The sequence below is a fragment of the Mercenaria mercenaria genome, chromosome 10, assembly GCF_021730395.1.
Source record: "Mercenaria mercenaria strain notata chromosome 10, MADL_Memer_1, whole genome shotgun sequence".
In the NCBI taxonomy this organism is placed as follows: Eukaryota; Metazoa; Mollusca; class Bivalvia; order Venerida; family Veneridae; genus Mercenaria; species Mercenaria mercenaria.
Window position 1 is genome coordinate 46,384,224 of NC_069370.1, and position 18,135 is coordinate 46,402,358.

General features: G+C 32.8%; 1 protein-coding gene across 9 annotated transcripts in view; it reads left to right on the top strand.

Moving 5' to 3' along the window:
* LOC128559906 (uncharacterized) overlaps window positions 1-18,135 on the top strand; it is a 28,502-nt gene that overhangs the window by 5,492 nt on the left and 4,875 nt on the right. For all 9 annotated transcript variants that reach the window (XM_053552979.1, XM_053552980.1, XM_053552983.1 and 6 more), the window contains exon 2: window positions 18,023-18,106. Coding sequence is in view for 3 of the 9 variants with exons in the window: in XM_053552983.1 (XP_053408958.1) it covers window positions 18,084-18,106 (23 nt within the window). In the remaining 6 variants the exon portion in view is untranslated. The remainder of the gene's footprint in view (window positions 1-18,022; window positions 18,107-18,135) is intronic.

Below are 18,135 nucleotides of genomic sequence, written 5' to 3' on the forward strand. Positions count from 1 at the left end.
AGGGTATTATTGCAAACAGTATTTCAAAACTATAACATTTTCACATTTAATTATAGCAGCTTGAAAAATGTTAAAATGATAAATAACTCAATAGCCTTAATATTATTAGTATGAATTCATACTTAGACTGAAAATGATTTCTTAAATGTTTTAAAATGGTGGTCAGGCATACTAACATAGTCTTGATAGCAATGTACATAGTTATGATAAGCAATCATTTATGGATATCTGTAGCTACCATTATTACCTTACAGTGTTTTTCATTTAAACACTATTTTTTATGCCCCCGAAGGGAGGCATATAGTTTTTGAACCGTCTGTCGGTCTGTCGGTCTGTCCGCAATTTTCGTGTCCCGTCCATATCTTTGTCATCGATGGATGGATTTTCAAATAACTTGGCATGAATGTGTACCACAGTAAGACGACGTGCAGTGCGCAAGACCCAGGTCCGTAGCTCAAAGGTCAAGGTCACACTTAGACGTTAAAGGATAGTGCATTGATGGGCGTGTCTGGTCCATATCTTTGTCATCGATAGATGGATTTTCAAATAACTTGGCATGAATGTGTACCACGGTAAGTCGACGTGCAGTGCGCAAGACCCAGGTCCGTAGTTCAAAGGTCAAGGTCACACTTAGAAGTTAAAGGATAGCGCATTGATGGGCGTGTCCGGTCCATATCTTTGTCATCGATGGATGGATTTTCAAATAACTTGGCATGAATGTGTACCACAGTAAGGCGACGTGCAGTGCGCAAGACCCAGGTCCTAGCTCAAAGGTCAAGGTCACACTTAGACGTTAAAGGATAGTGCATTGATGGGCGTGTCCGGTCCATATCTTTGTCATCGATGGATGGATTTTCAAATAACTTGGCATGAATGTGTACCACAATAAGACGACTTGTCACACGCAAGACCCAGGTCCGTAGCTCAAAGGTCAATGTCACACTTAGACGTTAAAGATAATTTTTCATGATAGTGCATTGATGGGCATGTCCGGTCCATATCTTTGTCATTCATGCATGGATTTTAAAATAACTATGCATGAATGTGTGACACAGTAAGACGATGTGTCGCGCGCCAGACCCAGCTCCGTAGGTCAAAGGTCCTAAACTCTAACATCGGCCATAACTATTCATTCAAAGTGCCATCGGGGGCATGTGTCATCCTACGGAGACAGCTCTTGTTCATAGTTTTCATAATAATATCCAAAAATTTACATAGTCTAAGAAGTTCATTTTTATTTTCACTATTCAAAAGCTGGGAGAATTTGATAATATTTATGTTCTGGTAATAATATTGTTTAATAAAAAGTTTTCTGTGCTCTTTAAGAGATTTAGGGCAACAGAGTAAATAATGATATTCATCTCCAATTTCATTAAGTCCACATAGGCCACATTTCGGAAACCAGGGGTGTAAAATTCCACTCGCCCGCTCGCATTGGCGAGTTAAAGTCTGAGTAGGACGAGTGGACCTCGCTGTATTTAATTTCCTATCAGCTAATGGTATTCCTGTCCATCTACCAATTTCCACTGGTAATCTATAGTTTCTGGTTCTAAAAGCTATAATAATTTTACAAAAATAATTTGGAAGCAAATAAAAATATTTATTTATACCAAATTTGTCCTTAAATAGTCTGAAATTGACACTACTGGTAGATTGTGTTGTAATATCATTCCATTCTTGTAAATATTGATCATTTGATTTCTGCTTAAAGGCTAAAGGAAACCATTTTCTATTCATTTCAGTTTGTGCTTCCCAAATGTTTCCAAATCCATTTTTCGTTACTAAATTTTTAATATACAGTAATCATTTTGATTTGAGTTTCCCTTGTTCCTGGAGACCATTAGGATTATATACATGTTATTAGATAATTTATTACTTGTGAAATCAGTAAGTTTACTCCAATAATTAATCATTTGTAACGTAGCGTGGCCATTCAATACAACAAACATAACCTTTTAGCCAGTTTTATTTATCATAGCAACAGTCTTTAATATTTAAACATAACATTTTAGCTAGATATTATTAAGTAAAGGTGACCTTATCAATCTAGCATTTATAACCCATCTTTCTCTCTCTAACTCTAAATCTAACTCTGACTGTCGATAATTATATTTCAGCATATATATTTAATTAAGCAGTCTAGCCGCTATGTAAAATTACACAATTCGTCGTGCCTTTTTCCTTAACATATCTAACTTTGATCCCGGAAGTAAACGATATAAACAACTAAGTATACCTGTTTAACCCTTGGGCTACATGTTTTGTGACAGGTTTGACAATTCAGCTTTTCAATTTAGATTCAAGTATTATAGTTTATCATCTTTCTACGTAGCATATTAACAATGATTTATAGAATATACAATATTCCGAACCTTTCAAACCTGTTACATTACAAATCCCTTCACTTCTTCCACAAAAAAAAAAAAAAACGATAAAAAAAGATTAATAGTGAATCTAAGCTTTAACAAATCCTTAATGTTGATCGTTTAGAAATGTTGCCGAGGGTTCGCCAGGTATAATTTTAGTAAACATAATTAGCTTTTGAATGCACGACTTAAACAGTTGGGTAATTTTACACATACATATTAAATGACAATTTAAAGTACATAATATTACAGATAGATACAATTTTTCAGTATTTAGGCATCAGAATAATTAGTGCAAGCATAATACAAATATAATTGAGGAATTTCCTAAAACGTGATGATTTCTTTCATACAAATTAAGTGCATTATATATCTCTTTTTTTTTAAACATTCGTCTGTAGTTTTACAATATTACAACATTATACATTAAACTTAAACAGTATTTCATTTGCGAAAGTCACATCTGTCTATATTTTCACGATTACATGTATATATAACAGAATATAACTATAATATATATAACTGTGCAGTATCAGGTTTGTCAGATAAACCTCTGTTTGTTTCGTTTTTCGTTCATTTTGTGGAAATTCCGTCTTTCTGATGCATCTATCAGAGCTTGTCATACATATAAAACATAAGGCCTAAAAAAAATATATGTTTGTTTCCTGTAACATGCTGAAAAAAATGGGGGTCATTAGGTAGGATTTTTTTTTTTTTTTTAAATTTTTTTTAGTAGGTGTCAGAACATTTCAGTGTTTAGTAACCTTATTATCGCCAATTAACTGCCTAATCAGGCCTCAACCTTAACTTTTTTCAGCAGGTGCCAGCTGGTTCACCAGCTGCTAAAATCTAGTAGACCTGCTCAGACTTTAGTGGACCTCCAATTCTATCTCATAAATTGTGATGCTGTAGACGTCATAGCTTCATATGACTCAAAGAAACAGGACTTATTTCTAAATAATTAAAAATGGAAGACTGTAGCAATCTGTTATCCCGAAAAATAATTATTTTGAAAAGTGTCCCAAAATATGGACACAATCAGCACCAGTGTTGAAAGTGAAAAAAAAAAACATCAACAATTATCTGTAATCATTCTGATGATAAACTAAATAATTGGCCTCGTTTTCGTCATCAATTAACACCCCCTCAAAGAGCTAAAAGAAGTGTGTCAGTTATTGTGGCATCTGCAGTGGAGATCAAAGCGGTATAGTTTCCACGAGATTGTCATTGCATTACGTCATGTTTTCGCGCCATGTGACACATCACTGTCTGATCGTACTTTCTCGATTCCTTTAATTGTTGAGAAGAAATCAGTAAAAAAGTTTTTTCTTTAATTTTTTAAAAGCGAATGTGCAATATCCCGAATAAACTGACATGTAAATGTGTCAGACCGTAAACGATGCTGACCTATTTGCCCTCAAAAAATTTACATTATTGTTTGAGAAGAATATCTAACAAAGTGTTGTGTCAAAAAATATATGTACGAAGACTCATTTAAAACTTATTAAAAATCGCAACGACATCATACTGCCTCATTTTAAAACCACATTTCTATTTACGTTCATGAGGTCACGTAACCTATTCTGCCGTGCTAACAGAAATCTGTTTGCCAAAAAATCGTTTTACTCCATGTATTTAAATTGCTGCCGCTTTTTCATTACTTAAGATTTTTTAGTTGTGTTTCTTGTACTTTCTGGTCAAAAGTCTGAATCTTATTACCATAGTATGTACCGTTTATTTACTTTAAAAGGGAAATAAATAATCAAAATCGCGCTGTTTGAAATTTTACAAAACATTATATGAAAATTTGATCATTTTAAAAGAATTTTGCCTACATTCCTGTCGATATCTTATTAAAATTGTTATAGAATTCAAACTGTATTAGTTCTCAAGCGGTGTTGAATATCTGAAGCGATTATATTAAAAAATGAATGCACTACGCGCGTTTTTTGTGTTAAAAGTAACTGCGATGTAAATTAAGTATTACGATAGGGCGCACGTGCTTGTGGAATAGAAACTTACCAGCATGACGTTTTGATATTTTTACGATTCGCGGGTAAATTCCAGTCAATCCAGGTAATTTTGCCTGATGTAATTACTCAATTTGGTGAAGTTACCACGTAAAAACCACTCACCCGATCGGTGGAGTAGTCCATTCGTGCTATCCTGACTTTAACTCGCCAATGCTTATAACTGTAGAATGCCGTACTAAGGCAAAATCAGCATTCGTTTTGTGAATGCTCTCCGTCCGTGCGTGCGTCCGTCCGTCCGTGCGTCCGCAACGATCTTTGTCCGGAGCATAACTCCAAAAGTACTGGGATTTTCTTCAAACTTCATACACTGATAAAACACATTGGGAGGAAGTGAAGTGTGCAAGAACAATAACTCTACCTTGCCTATTTTTTGAGTTATTCCCCTTTATCATATTTTCTTAAAAAATTTTATCCGGAGCATAACTCCAAAAGTACTGGAGGGATTTTCTTCAAACTTCATACACTAAAAGAACACATTAGGAGAAAGTGCAGTGTGCAAGAACAATAACTCTACCTTGCCTATTTTTTTAGTTATTGCCCTTTATCATATTTTCTTCAAAAATTTTGTCCGGAGCATAACTCCAAAAGTGTTGGAGGGATTTTCTTCAAACTTCATACACTAATAGAACACATTGGGAGGAAGTGCAGTGTGCAAGAACACTAACTCTACCTTGCCTATTTTTTGAGTTATTCCCCTTTATCATATTTTCCTTAAAAAATTTTGTCCGGAGCATAACTCCAAAAGTACTAGAGGGATTTTCTTCAAACTTCATACACTGATAGAACACGTTGGGAGGAAGTGCAGTGTCAAGAACAATAACTCTGCCTTGCCTACTTTTTTAGTTATTGCCCTTTATCATAATTTCTTAAAAACATTTGTCCGGAGCATTTCTTCTTCATGCATAGTGGGATTTTGATATAACTTGGCACAAATGTTCACCACCACGAGACAGAGTGTCATACACAAGATCCAGGTCACTAGGTCTAAGGTCAAGGTCACAGAGGTCAGATACAAGAATGACTTCGTCCGAAGCATTTCTTCTTCATGCATGGAGGGATTTTGATGTAACTTGGCACACTTATACACCATCTTGAGACGAAGTGTCATGCGCAGTTCCCTTCTTTAGAATTACTTCCCTTTGTTGTTACTTTAAATAGCTTTTATTGTAACTTTTTCATTACTAGTCGTAGGGAAAAATCAAGATCACTTTTCTGTAGTACAACATGCATGCTAAATCCAATTTTGAGGTGTATTTTGACCAATCTCTACCTGATAAAGTGTTTTGTGTGGACTTGCAAGTTTTTTTGTTGTATATTTTGTTTTTTTAAGATTAATTTCCCTTAGTTGTTACTATAAATAACTTATATTGTAACATTTTTATAGTTGACCGTAGGGAAAAACCAAGACCACTTTTCTGTGGTACAACATAGTTGTTACTCTCCAATTTTAGGTGTATTTTATTATATATAAGGTATCTTTACCTGGTAAGGAGTTTTTTGTGGACTTAAAAAAAACAAAAGACTTACAATAATTACTAAACAACCACAAAATTAACATTCCATTTGCAAATACAGCTGCTAGACAAATTTGCTGCGACGGGCATATATTGTGACATTCTAGCACTCTTGTTCCCTGTTAGCTTTCCATTCCTTTTTTTTACAGTAGCCATATAGAAAAACATCATAGCTATACTGATTAGCCATGTCTAACATGGCTCTTGTAACTAATGATTTCAAATGACTAGGAACATATAGTCTCATAACTGGTTCCTCATCTGGGTTTGAAATATAGTATAGAACATTTTCTACTTCTAAATACTTCTTCAGTTCAGCCTTACTTGGGTCACCATGCTTAAGTTGCATTTTTATCTGAACAATTGCAGGATCTTTATCTTGTTCTAAACTCATATCTAAATCTGCAAATGTTGGGACAGTTTCAACTAAAGAATCTTGTTTTTGATATTCTTTGTTAGCTACTTCTTTCGGGTTTAAGTTGTTAGAGTTTATAACATTTATGATTTTCACTGTTTGTTTGTCAGAAATTTTGTAGGTATTGTCATTAATATCTGGTTCAATTTCTTGCTCACTTCCTGTTTGTTTATTTTCAGAATCTGGTGGCCGTGAAAAGAAATCAGCAATAACATTTGCCTTTCCTGGAAGATACTCTATCTTACAGTTGTAACCACTAATAGACAATGCCCATAACTGAATTTTCTTGTTTTGCATTCCACTTTTTAATAAATACTGCAGCGAAGAATGGTCGCATTTGATTGTAAATTCAGCATTGTGTAAAAAGTAATTTAAACGTTGCAAAGAATAAAAGATGGCGTACGCCTCCTTCTCAATAGTGCTGTATTTCTTTTGTGTTTCACTTAGTTTATGAGACAGAAAATGTATAGGCCTTTCTTTATTTTCATCTGATTCTGGTGAATTACACGCTTGAGTTAAGCACGCTGCCACATGACTATCGCTGGCATCGGTATACAGTGTATACGGCTTGTTTGGATCTGGGTAAGATAAGAAAGGAATAGCTGTTAATTGTTCTTTAATTTTCTGAAAACTTTTCTGGCATTCTTCTGTCCAAATAAATGGAGACTTTTTCCTTGTAAGGTTTATAAGAGGTTCTGCTATTTCTGAAAATGAGGGGATGAACCGTCTATAGAACGAGGAAGCCCCAATTATTTTTCGAACTTCACGCACATTTTTTGGAACCGGTAGTGACCTTATAGCTTTAACTTTATCAGGATTTGGTCTAATGCCATCTTCATCTATGACAAAACCTAAGTATTCGGTTTTAGGCTGCATGAATTGACACTTTTTCAACTTAAGTTTAAGTTTATGCTCTCTTAACCTTTGAAAAATAATATCTAAGTGGCGTTTATGTTCTTCTAATGTTTTACTGAATGTAACACAGTCATCTAAATATGTCACAGCAAAATCTAATCCCTCTAAGACCTTAGACATTAATTCCTGGAACACCCAGGGGCATTAACTAATCCGAAGCACATAACGTGAAATTCGAATAGACCCCTGAATGTGGTAAATGCAGTTTTTTCTTTATCTTTTCCATCAATCGGTATTTGCCAAAATCCTGAGCGACAGTCTAGGGTAGTAAAGTATTTTGAATCACCTAAAAGAGCCAATATATCATCGATACGAGGTAGAGGGTATGCTGAGGGTCTCACCAGGGCGTTGATCTTCCTAAAGTCTATACAAAATCTAGTACTGTTGTCGTTTTTCTTTTTAACCAACACAACAGGACTTGCATAAGGGCTTTGAGAAGGTCTTATTACGTTAGCCTTAAGCATTTCATCTATAGCATCACTCATAATTTTTCTGTCATTTAATGGCACTCTATATGGTCGCTGTTTTATCGGTTCATGTTCTACAGTAGGAATTTTCATTGTAATCGTATTTGTCTGTGACAATTCTGAGTCATTATTCGCAAAAACGTCCCTGTTTGTTTGAACTAATTTTTCTACATACTGAAAGTGTTCTTTCGGTGCTATTATTTCTTTTGTATTTATACTTGATTTTTCACCCTTATTGTGTGATAATTTATTGACATCAGAAACAGAAGCTATGCATTTTTCATCAATTTGTTCAACAGTTGCAACAGCACACCCTTTTCTTAATTTAATTGTTCTATTTGTAGAATTTACTAACATAACAGGAAACCTACGATGCTTTCGTAATTTTATGACTGAATTAGCTACCATTAAACCAGGTTCTGCACTAAGATAACCATCTTCAACACTTTTTAATTCATATGTTTTAAAAATCTTTAGTTTAGAGTCTTTTCTTAATTGTCCTGAACAAATATGCACTGTCTGAGGTTTAATTACAGTATCTTTTTGCAACCTAACTACTGAAGCAATATGTACATCTTCTTGTAATGTGACATAGCTATTTTTACCTCTCATTGATAAAAGATAAATTCTGCATTTGTTCTTAATGAGAAAGTCCCTTCCAAGTATTGCTTTTCTATTCATATTTGAGACCACATAGAATTTATGTTCTATGTTTTCTCCACTTATTCGAAAAATAAGATTGGTGTATCCATCTACATGCAATGAATTACCATTTACAGACTGTAATGAAACTTTATGATTTTTAAATAGTTTTGGCTTCCTATTTAATGATTCATATGTCCTCCTATTAATTAATGAGACTTCTGCTCCAGAGTCTACTAATGCCCTAATCTTCTGTTTCCCTATTCTAATTGTACAAGAGTTTGGATTTCCTGCTAGCGCTATAGAATACGTTGATCAATCATTTTTCCTACCATCGACTTCTTTATGACAGGAAGATCTTAGTTTAAAGGCCTAAATATGTTCTTTTTAGGTCTCAATACACTCTTACATTCTCTCATAAAATGTCCTAATTTCCAACAATTCTAGCAATCAATACATTTTTTCCAATCGTAATTGTTTTGAAATTTACTTTGGCTTAATTTCTGCATATGTCTAGTGGCTTTCTTTCGTAATGATATTGCATGAACATATTTCTGACGTGTCCTACACTGCTTGACATTATGACCTAGCCTTCGGCAATATTGACAACGAATTTGTGGCTGAATATGATCTAACTCCTTAGCTTTTTGACAAGTTTCTGAAATATTTTGCCGGCTAGTAGCATTTCAGAATCGTAAATTAAACCGATCTCTTCTGCGGCTCCAGAAACGCGCGTTGTAACGTAGCGTGGCCATTCAATACAACAAACATAACCTTTTAACCAGTTTTATTTATCAAAGCAACAGTCTTTAATATTTAAACACAACATTTTAGCTAGATATTATTAAGTAGAGGTGACCTTATCAATCTAGCATTTATAACCCATCTTTCTCTCTCTAACTCTAAATCTAACTCTGACTGTCGATAATTATATTTCAGCATATATATATTTAATTAAGCAGTCTAGCCGCTATGTAAAATCACACAATTCGTCGTGCCTTTTTCCTTAACATATCTAACTTTGATCCCGGAAGTAAACGATATAAACAACTAAGTATACCTGTTTAACCCTTGGGCTACATGTTTTGTGACAGGTTTGACAATTCAGCTTTTCAATTAGATTCAAGTATTATAGTTTATCATCTTTCTACGTAGCATATTAACAATGATTTATAGAATATACAATATTTCCGAACCTTTCAAACCTGTTACATTACACATTCTATTATCAATATCCAATTGAAGGGGCTTAACTCCTAACTTACTATAAACCATTTTTTAAGATTAAGTATAAGTTTAAGAAATTTCAGTTGTACTTTTTCAATATCCTGATTATTAGAAAAGCCCCATATCTCACATCCATATAGCAAAATAGGTTTGATTACTTTATTAAATAGATCAATTTGTAAGTCAAATGTCAAATTTAGTACTCTGAGTTTTTTGATAAAGAAAACATTGCTTAATATTTGCTTGTTCTGCGGTATGTTTTTTTGTTTTAACAAAGCTTTTTGTTCTTGATAGATACAATCCAAGATATTTGTATTCATTTGTAGTTTCTAAAGTTTCACCTTTATATTTAAAATAGTTTTCATAGTTATTTCCTCTTGAGCCAAAAATTAACACTTTTGTTTTTTTAATATTTACTTCTAGTTTCCACTGATAGCAATATTCTTCAAACAATTCTAGACTTTTCTGTAGGTCTGTACTACTTTCACTTTGAAAAACTGTATCATCTGCATATAATACAAGATTTAGCTTACCAAAAGGTTCCTTCTAGCGCACATTAAATATTCTTTTAAAGGGATCTTTAATAAAATAATTATGAACTATGTTTTTGCTAGTTTACGTGCATTCTTATCTATTTATTTTAATAATACTTAAAGTTATTTCACACAAACATTTATTTAATTTAAAATAATAAACAAACACCTTTAGATGAGCGATCCTACCTAAATATTATTAGCGGACAATAAATACCATCACTCTGTCAAACTTTGGGGAATCAATGTCGACACCTGTCCTAGTGGCACAGATCAGAATTTGGTCGTATGTTTGCCTAATTTTAATTAGCAATACAATGGAAGAAAAGTTCTGCCATATGCCAGTAATTGCATTGCATGAATGGATACTTACAGCTCCAGAACGACTAAACAAGGATAAAAAGGGCTTTTATATAAGTCGGCACCAACAAACTGATGGATTTGAAAAAAGCGCGTACAAAAACTTCACAACTTGACAATTACAAAACAATTAATCAAAAGGTATGAAATTACCAAGTTCGAAATATTTATAGCTCAGTAAAGTGAAGAAATGCATTATACAGTTCTAGATAAAAACAAGGGAAGTAATTGAAATGTTGTTATCCGGTGACGGTACGTATAGTGCAATAGCATTCACAGACAAGTAAAAAATCTCGAATAACTTAATTAGTACAGTATGTTTTGATGGTTATACTTAAAATGTTAAAATATTAAAGTTGGTATGCAATAAAACCGTAAAAAGAACCTCTGGAAGCAGCAAAGAATGAAACCGAGAAGAATAATAGTAGACGATATTTTTTAGGCGGGAGTCTATTTTTAGATGATGAATATTTATTTAGTTAATCTTGATTCTACAATATGACATGTAAGTTTTAGGAGTTAGATAGTTTAAACTAAATTATTGTTTTTGTAGGTCTGTTTATTACGTAATTGTTTTTCACTAAAGATTGACTTAAAGATGCGTAAAAACACATTGGCAAAGAGGCTATTTGTAATGAATATGCATGAGTACAAAATGGCGGCGCCTACTGGAATTCGGATGCCTTTGATGATACCCTTGTATCCCTTACCTGCTCAGTCAAGTGTGACATATTCACCATAAGTGTTCCTTCTCATGAGAAGGAACAATTATGAATAACTTAAATACATACCAATATTATTGAGGCTTATATTGCATTTAATACCATCAACATTTTTTGCACTTACGTAATTTTCTAGATCATTTAATAAATTGCAAATAATAAAGGAGAAAGGTTTTCACCTTGCCTTACACCGGTTAAGCATGGAAAAAATTGTGAAGACCCTTTATTTGTTTTTATTCTTGACTTTATATTAGAATACATGTTTTAATAACAGTAAAACATTTACCACTTATATTATATTTTAGAAGTTCCATAGTCCCTGTCGCCATACAGTGTCAAAAGCTTGTTTAAAATCAATAAATACACAGAAAAGTTTTTTCTTCTGTGCTCCTAACATATCAATCAAGCAATGTAAAACAAATAAATTATCTATTGTAGAATGATTTTTTCTAAATCCAGCTTGACAATTTCCTATTAAGTCACATTCATCTGCAAATTTATTCAATCTGTTTTTTAAAATTGCGGTAAATAATTTTCCAAAACAACTTAAAAGTGTAATTGGTCTGTAATTTTCTGGTAATTCAATATTTCCTTTGTTCTTATATATGGGCATGATATTTCCTTCTGTCCAGCTTTCTAGTATTATTCCAGAGTCAAGTATAAGATTAGATATTTTTTTATATATTGGTAGCATTATATCTAGAGTACTTTTGATATGCTCATACAAAATATTATCTACTCCAGGACTCTTATTATTATTTTTCAATAATTTAACAGTGTTTATTATTTCATTTTCTATTATCTCAGTATTTATTTCTTCATTTATTTCATAAACTGATTGTTCCGTATGATTTATATTATTGTCTGTTATATTCTTGCTTGAATTTACTTCTTTAAAAAATTCATAAAAATCATCAAGTTTTACTTGTAGTTTCTGTTTTATTTTGTTTACACTATTTATTGTTTTCCAAAATTCTTTGGGTTTATTTTCCTTTATACTTCTTAGGTGCTCTATTTTACTATTCCTATATAATCTATATGTGGTATTAATTTTATTTTTGTATTGTCTACTAACAGTCTTAAGTAATATTTTATTTCTTTCTGATTTATTATTATTATAAATTCTACGTGCCGTATGGTATTGGTTTCTAGTTCTGAAGCACTCCTTATTGAACCAGGGTTGAAATTTGTTTATTTTTTTGTTAGTTTTCTTTTTAATCTTTTTACTCCCAAAAGTTGATTTACAACTTTCCATGAAAATTCCATTTATATGGTCTACAACTTGATCAATTACATTCTGATTTACTGTATTAGTATATCTCAGTAAATCTAGGGTTTCTTATATTTTTTCTACTTTAACGAGTTCAATATTTGTACTGAAATTGGTATTGTTATCATAGTCCCACAATTTAGGTATAGTTTCCTCACTATTATTTGTAAGTGAACTAGCTGTCCTGTCCATCCCCATTTCTAGGCCCATTGTTAGAATCACTGGGCTATGCACATCAGAAATCATGTTTGAAAAATCATCTATTTGTATATTCTTTTAAATTATTATTTCAAAAATGTTTGGCGTACATACAAAATAATCAATTGTACTTTTGCTTTTACATGTAATGTTTGCATTTACATAATCTGCTCCCACTCTTCCATTTATAATAAACAAGTCATTGCTAGCACAAAAATCAATAAGCATGCTATTATACTCATTTGTTATTTTATCAGCTACATTTCTTTCTAAAAGTACATTTAATTGATGTAATGTATTTAGAATTTCATTACTAGCAGATATAAGGTCATCATTACCCATAGAGTGTAATATAAATTCATCACATTGTATATAGTCACTTTTGTTTCCAACTCTTGAGTTAAAGTCTCCAAACAATAATATAGATTCATTATTAAACCTATCTATTTCAGTTTGCAATTCTTGATATGGATCAGGATTGGCATATTTAGTTCTAATTAGAAGAATATTATATGACTCCACATATCAAATATTTATTTTCAGATTGGTGTTTATACTCAAATCTAAACCATAGAACTAATTTGCTATCACTTTTTATGATTTTTACTTTCGGTATTAGTTCATTTTTAATAATAAGGCAAATTCCGCCTGATCTATATCTAGAGTTCTCATGTTTATTATTTGTATACACTTGGTAACCAGCTATTGCAACTGTGTCAATGTCATCTAGTTTGCTTTCTTGAATTCCAATAATATCATATTTATTGATGAATTTTAAAAATTCAGGGTAATTAAGTCTAGCCTTTAATCCACAGACATTTATGGAACAAAACTTTACTTCTTTTTCTGTAACACTATACAGTTAATTATTTTGATACTGGTTGCCCTCTTCGCACCACTAAAATTCACTGTCATTCTGGTTTTGCTCAGCTATTGAAAATCTTAGATTAAGACTTTCCTTCTCTTCCTCAAGTCTCATAGAATAATCATTCTTACTTGTTTCTGTATATTCTACATTATTGTCTTCTTCATCAGTATCTCTGCTTGGTGAGCATTCTCTGTGCTTTTTTGTTTCTAGATTTGTATCTAGAGGTGATTTAGCAGGTCTTTTGCCTGCATTATAATATGGAATTTCCTGTTGAGCTCCCACATTTGTAAAAACTTGGAACCTGTTTTCTGTTGGGGTTTGTACATGTACTTGAGTTTTGTTTTTAGGTAGGTTAAATTGTCTTGAATCAGGTCTATTTACACTTTTTCTGATATATACTTTTGTATTGCTGTATTCTCTTGGATCTTTCCTTTGGGTTATATATCTTTTATGATTATTTGAGCTATCACTTCTGTCTGTCTTGGAGTGAGTTTCATCTTCATCAGGTATTAATCTTTCATTTTCAATGAATAGCTTGTCTCTTACTAATTTGGCCTTTTGCCCTGTTTCCTTGGCCTCTTTCAATTTTGGATATAGTGTTTTTCTACGATTTCGATTTCTTTTGAATACTGTTCTCTCACTCCATAATTAGTTGCTTTAAGTACTTCTGGGGCTGTATATCTTATCAGGTCCCGTTCCTTTTCATCTTTGAATTTGGCTATTATCGGTCTGGGTTTTAGTTAATCTCTTCTTCTCCAACTAAATATATGTACTCTTTGGAATGTAATATTTCTTTTGATATTCATTTCATCCTTTATAAATTCTTTCAGTGCTTGTTTGGTATCTTCATGATGTCCTGTTTCTACTTTAATTTCGTTTATGCCATAAAATATAAGATTCTTTTGCATGCTTCTGCATTGAATATCAAGGATAGTCTCATTTTGGTCATGTTGTTTTTCTTTTATTTCACTCAGGCTTACTTTCATTTTCTTTACTAAGCCCTATAGGGCATCTATTCTGTTGTTAATATCATTATGGTCATAGCTTACAGTTTTATATAGGTCACTGATTACCTCTATACTACCTTTCATCACTACATTTTTAAGTTTATTCATCTCTTGCATCTGATTTTCTATAGAAAGTATCCTTGTGTTTTGTGTTTTTAGTAAGTTTTCTAGTTTTTGCCATTGGGTCACCTGGTTCTGTAGATTATTATCGGTACCATTTAGTCTCATCTCCAATCTAGCTTCTATTCCTTGAAGTATATTAACCCATGGGGGCTTTCATTTTGATCTTGCTGAGTCAGTGATGGTGCTTGTGCTTGTTGGCCACCATACATTTGTGGATGTTAATTTAAATGTGGATGTGGAATATTCGCATTTCCATCATTTCTAATTACATTATTCATATCGTAGATATGCCCTGATACAGTGTTCATACTGTCAATTCGACTAGAGTTATTTGTTTGATCTGTCATCATATTCTGCATATTTTGTATACTTGTGTTGGGTACGAAAGTTGGTGGGGGCGAATATAATACTTGACGAGTCTGATTTAGCTGTTGTACTGCCAAAGAATTACCCGCATTGTATTTAATCTGTTCATGATTTGTTATATTTTGTTCATTTAGCTCAACATGGCTTGCCATACTTTTATTTACACTAGTGTTCATTTGACTGTTCGATTTTTCATATATGGCTCTGGTGGGCGGGGTATTACCGCTCTTTACATCATCGTGTATTTAACCATTTTTAGCTCACCTGTCACAAAGTGACAAGGTGAGCTTTTGTGATCGCGTGGGGTCCGTCGTCCGTCGTCCGTCCGTCCGTGCGTGCGGACGTCCGTCCGTAAACTTTTGCTTGTGACCTCTCTAGCGGTCACATTTTTCATGGGATCTTTATGAAAGTTGGTCAGAATGTTCATCTTAATGATATCTAGGTCAAATTTGAAACTGGGTCAACTGCGATTAAAAACTAGGTCAGTAGGTCTAAAAATAGAAAAACCTTTTGACCTCATAAATTGGTTTATTTTCGGGATGTAATATATGAATATGTAAGTCAAGGTAGCCGGCTTTGATAAACTATATTATAAAGGATCATTATTTTAGTTAAATAAATTACATTTCTTGTGATTAATTATTTAGGGTCTTTTGTGATTTACCTATTTATTTCGCCGTATTTACTTGCTCATATCATATCGGCCGATATTTTGTTTAGTGAGTGTTTTAGAGTGTCTTTATCGTCATCAGCATGTTTATAGTTTCCTAAATTAAATTCGTGTATAATTTTTTGTAGTTTGTTATATGTTGAAAAGCATTTTTGATAGAAGATGTCAATTATTGGCAATCATTTAGAATTAGATCTTTTGATATGTAATTATCATTCACAATACAATTGCCTTAGAATAAAGACTTCATTATTTTGTTCAAACAAACAATAAGAACCAATCAAGATTATTGATTTATGTTCATGTATGATATGTAGATATAGAGCCGGCTACCTTGACCTTTAGACTAAAGGTTCCGGCCAGCTACCTAGCCACTGCCAAATTGAAAACTGAGGATCTTTCATTATAATGTTTTCTTAGGGAAAAATGACAAAAAGCCATTTTGAAAAAAAATTTGCTCCTATGACAATGAGCCATGATAAAGGTAGATATGAACAGTTTGACACGTGCATTGCTTCCAGGTCCGTATTTATTTTTTTTTTCAAAACAATATTTCCTTATCAATGATTGGCCGCCTTTTCGGCAAAAGATTAATCTTTTAGAAAAACCTTACTTCAAAACCCAGTTCCAAACCGTTTACGCATGCATCACGAGCGAGCAACGGCGTACGAAACGATAGTGATTTCTCCATCCGAATAAATCCCACACATTTTTCCACCTTTATCAAGGCTCATTGTCACAGGAGCAAATTTTTTTTTCAAAATGGCTTTTTGTCATGTTTTTTCCTAAGAAAACATTATAATTGTAATAAATTTAAGTGCATATGGCTCATGGACCCATACTGTATCCTAGGTACGTTACTGCCACCTGTGATTGTAAACCCATCATAGTTTATGAGAGAGTATACTATTGACGGTCAAATAGTATACAATACATTGCTATACTAATTCTATAGAATTGATATAGAATTAGTTGTTTGTTAAATTATTTTTTTGTTTGGTTGCAGACTGTATATATAATATATATATTATAAATGTAATAAATTTAAGTGTATATGGCTCATGGACCCATACTGTATCCTAGGTACGTTATTGCCACCTGTGATTGTATACCCATCATTTAGAGATAGTACCTAAGTTTTTCAAATCACAGGTTTGAAGTTAAAAAGCTTTGAAATGAAGACAAAGGTCCATATATTTCTCAAAAACAGAAATATAGACAATATTTTAACCAGAAGTGTGGAGTTAAGAGCATTTAATATTTTCATGTTAACGAAAATTTTGTGATCAAGGAAATGTAACTCTTCTTGAACATGGAGAGCATAAACATCAAAGGGGCATAATATAGTCAATATTTTCTAATTGGGTGCATTTGATTTAACATTCAACTTTGATCTGGACTGCTAAATAATGATCCATGATACTGTGTGCTAAAAATTTAGAACATCTGGAAGAGTCTATTAACAGCAAAACAATGCTTTAGCAGAATCTAAATAGTTAAGCTCTAACTGGGACTCGAACCCAGGACCTCTCACACCTAAGGCAGACACTCTACCACTTCCCTATAACAGCAGTGGCTAATAGCTATGCAGTTTAATTGCTGGATTACATTGCGTGAACTGGAACAATAACCGGTGAACTCCGGATTATCGGCGTATTCGCTTTGTTACCTAACGGCAATTTTTGTGTAAAGAAAAAATATAATCTAATGCTGCCAACGCCATAATCGGTCAAATCTGCCCAAATTTCTCTGACGTCTTGTTCAGAGTATGAACTTACTAACTGGTAGTACCAGTGAAATATTACTTACACTGAATCTTTTATATTTGCCCTTTTTGCAGCTGTCGAACGGCAAAGACGGTGAGTTTTGGCCAAATATAAGTAATTATTTTACCAGTTTTGAGAGGATTTCAATTGATGGGAAATTACAGTTACAAACTAAATACCTTTCTGCAACACATTGAGTCATTAGCATTCAGTGTCAATCAGTATTATGACTAAGATCGACTGTCATTCATTCATTTCAAAGTTTCATAGACAGAGTCTGTTGTTTACATTTTTTTATCGTAACCGGTGCACTTGTAAAAATCACTTTAGTTTGAAAAATCAAAGTATGCAAAGACCTATGGTACGGTCTCTACATCATTGTTTATTAGAGAGTATACTATTGACGGTCAAATAGTATACAATACATTGCTATACTAATTCTAATAGAATTGATATAGAATCAGTTGTTTGTTAAATTATTTTTTTTGTTTGGGTGCAGACTGTACTAGAAAACATATAATTTGTTCATATTTTAGCTTCATAAACTTTGAATATTTCAGATAAAGAAGGCAGGGCAAGAAATGGTTGTCCACACTCTGGACAAAAGATGAGCATGCTTTGATGGAACATCATTCAGTTCCTAGGTATATTATCTTTTATAAATAGATCAGAT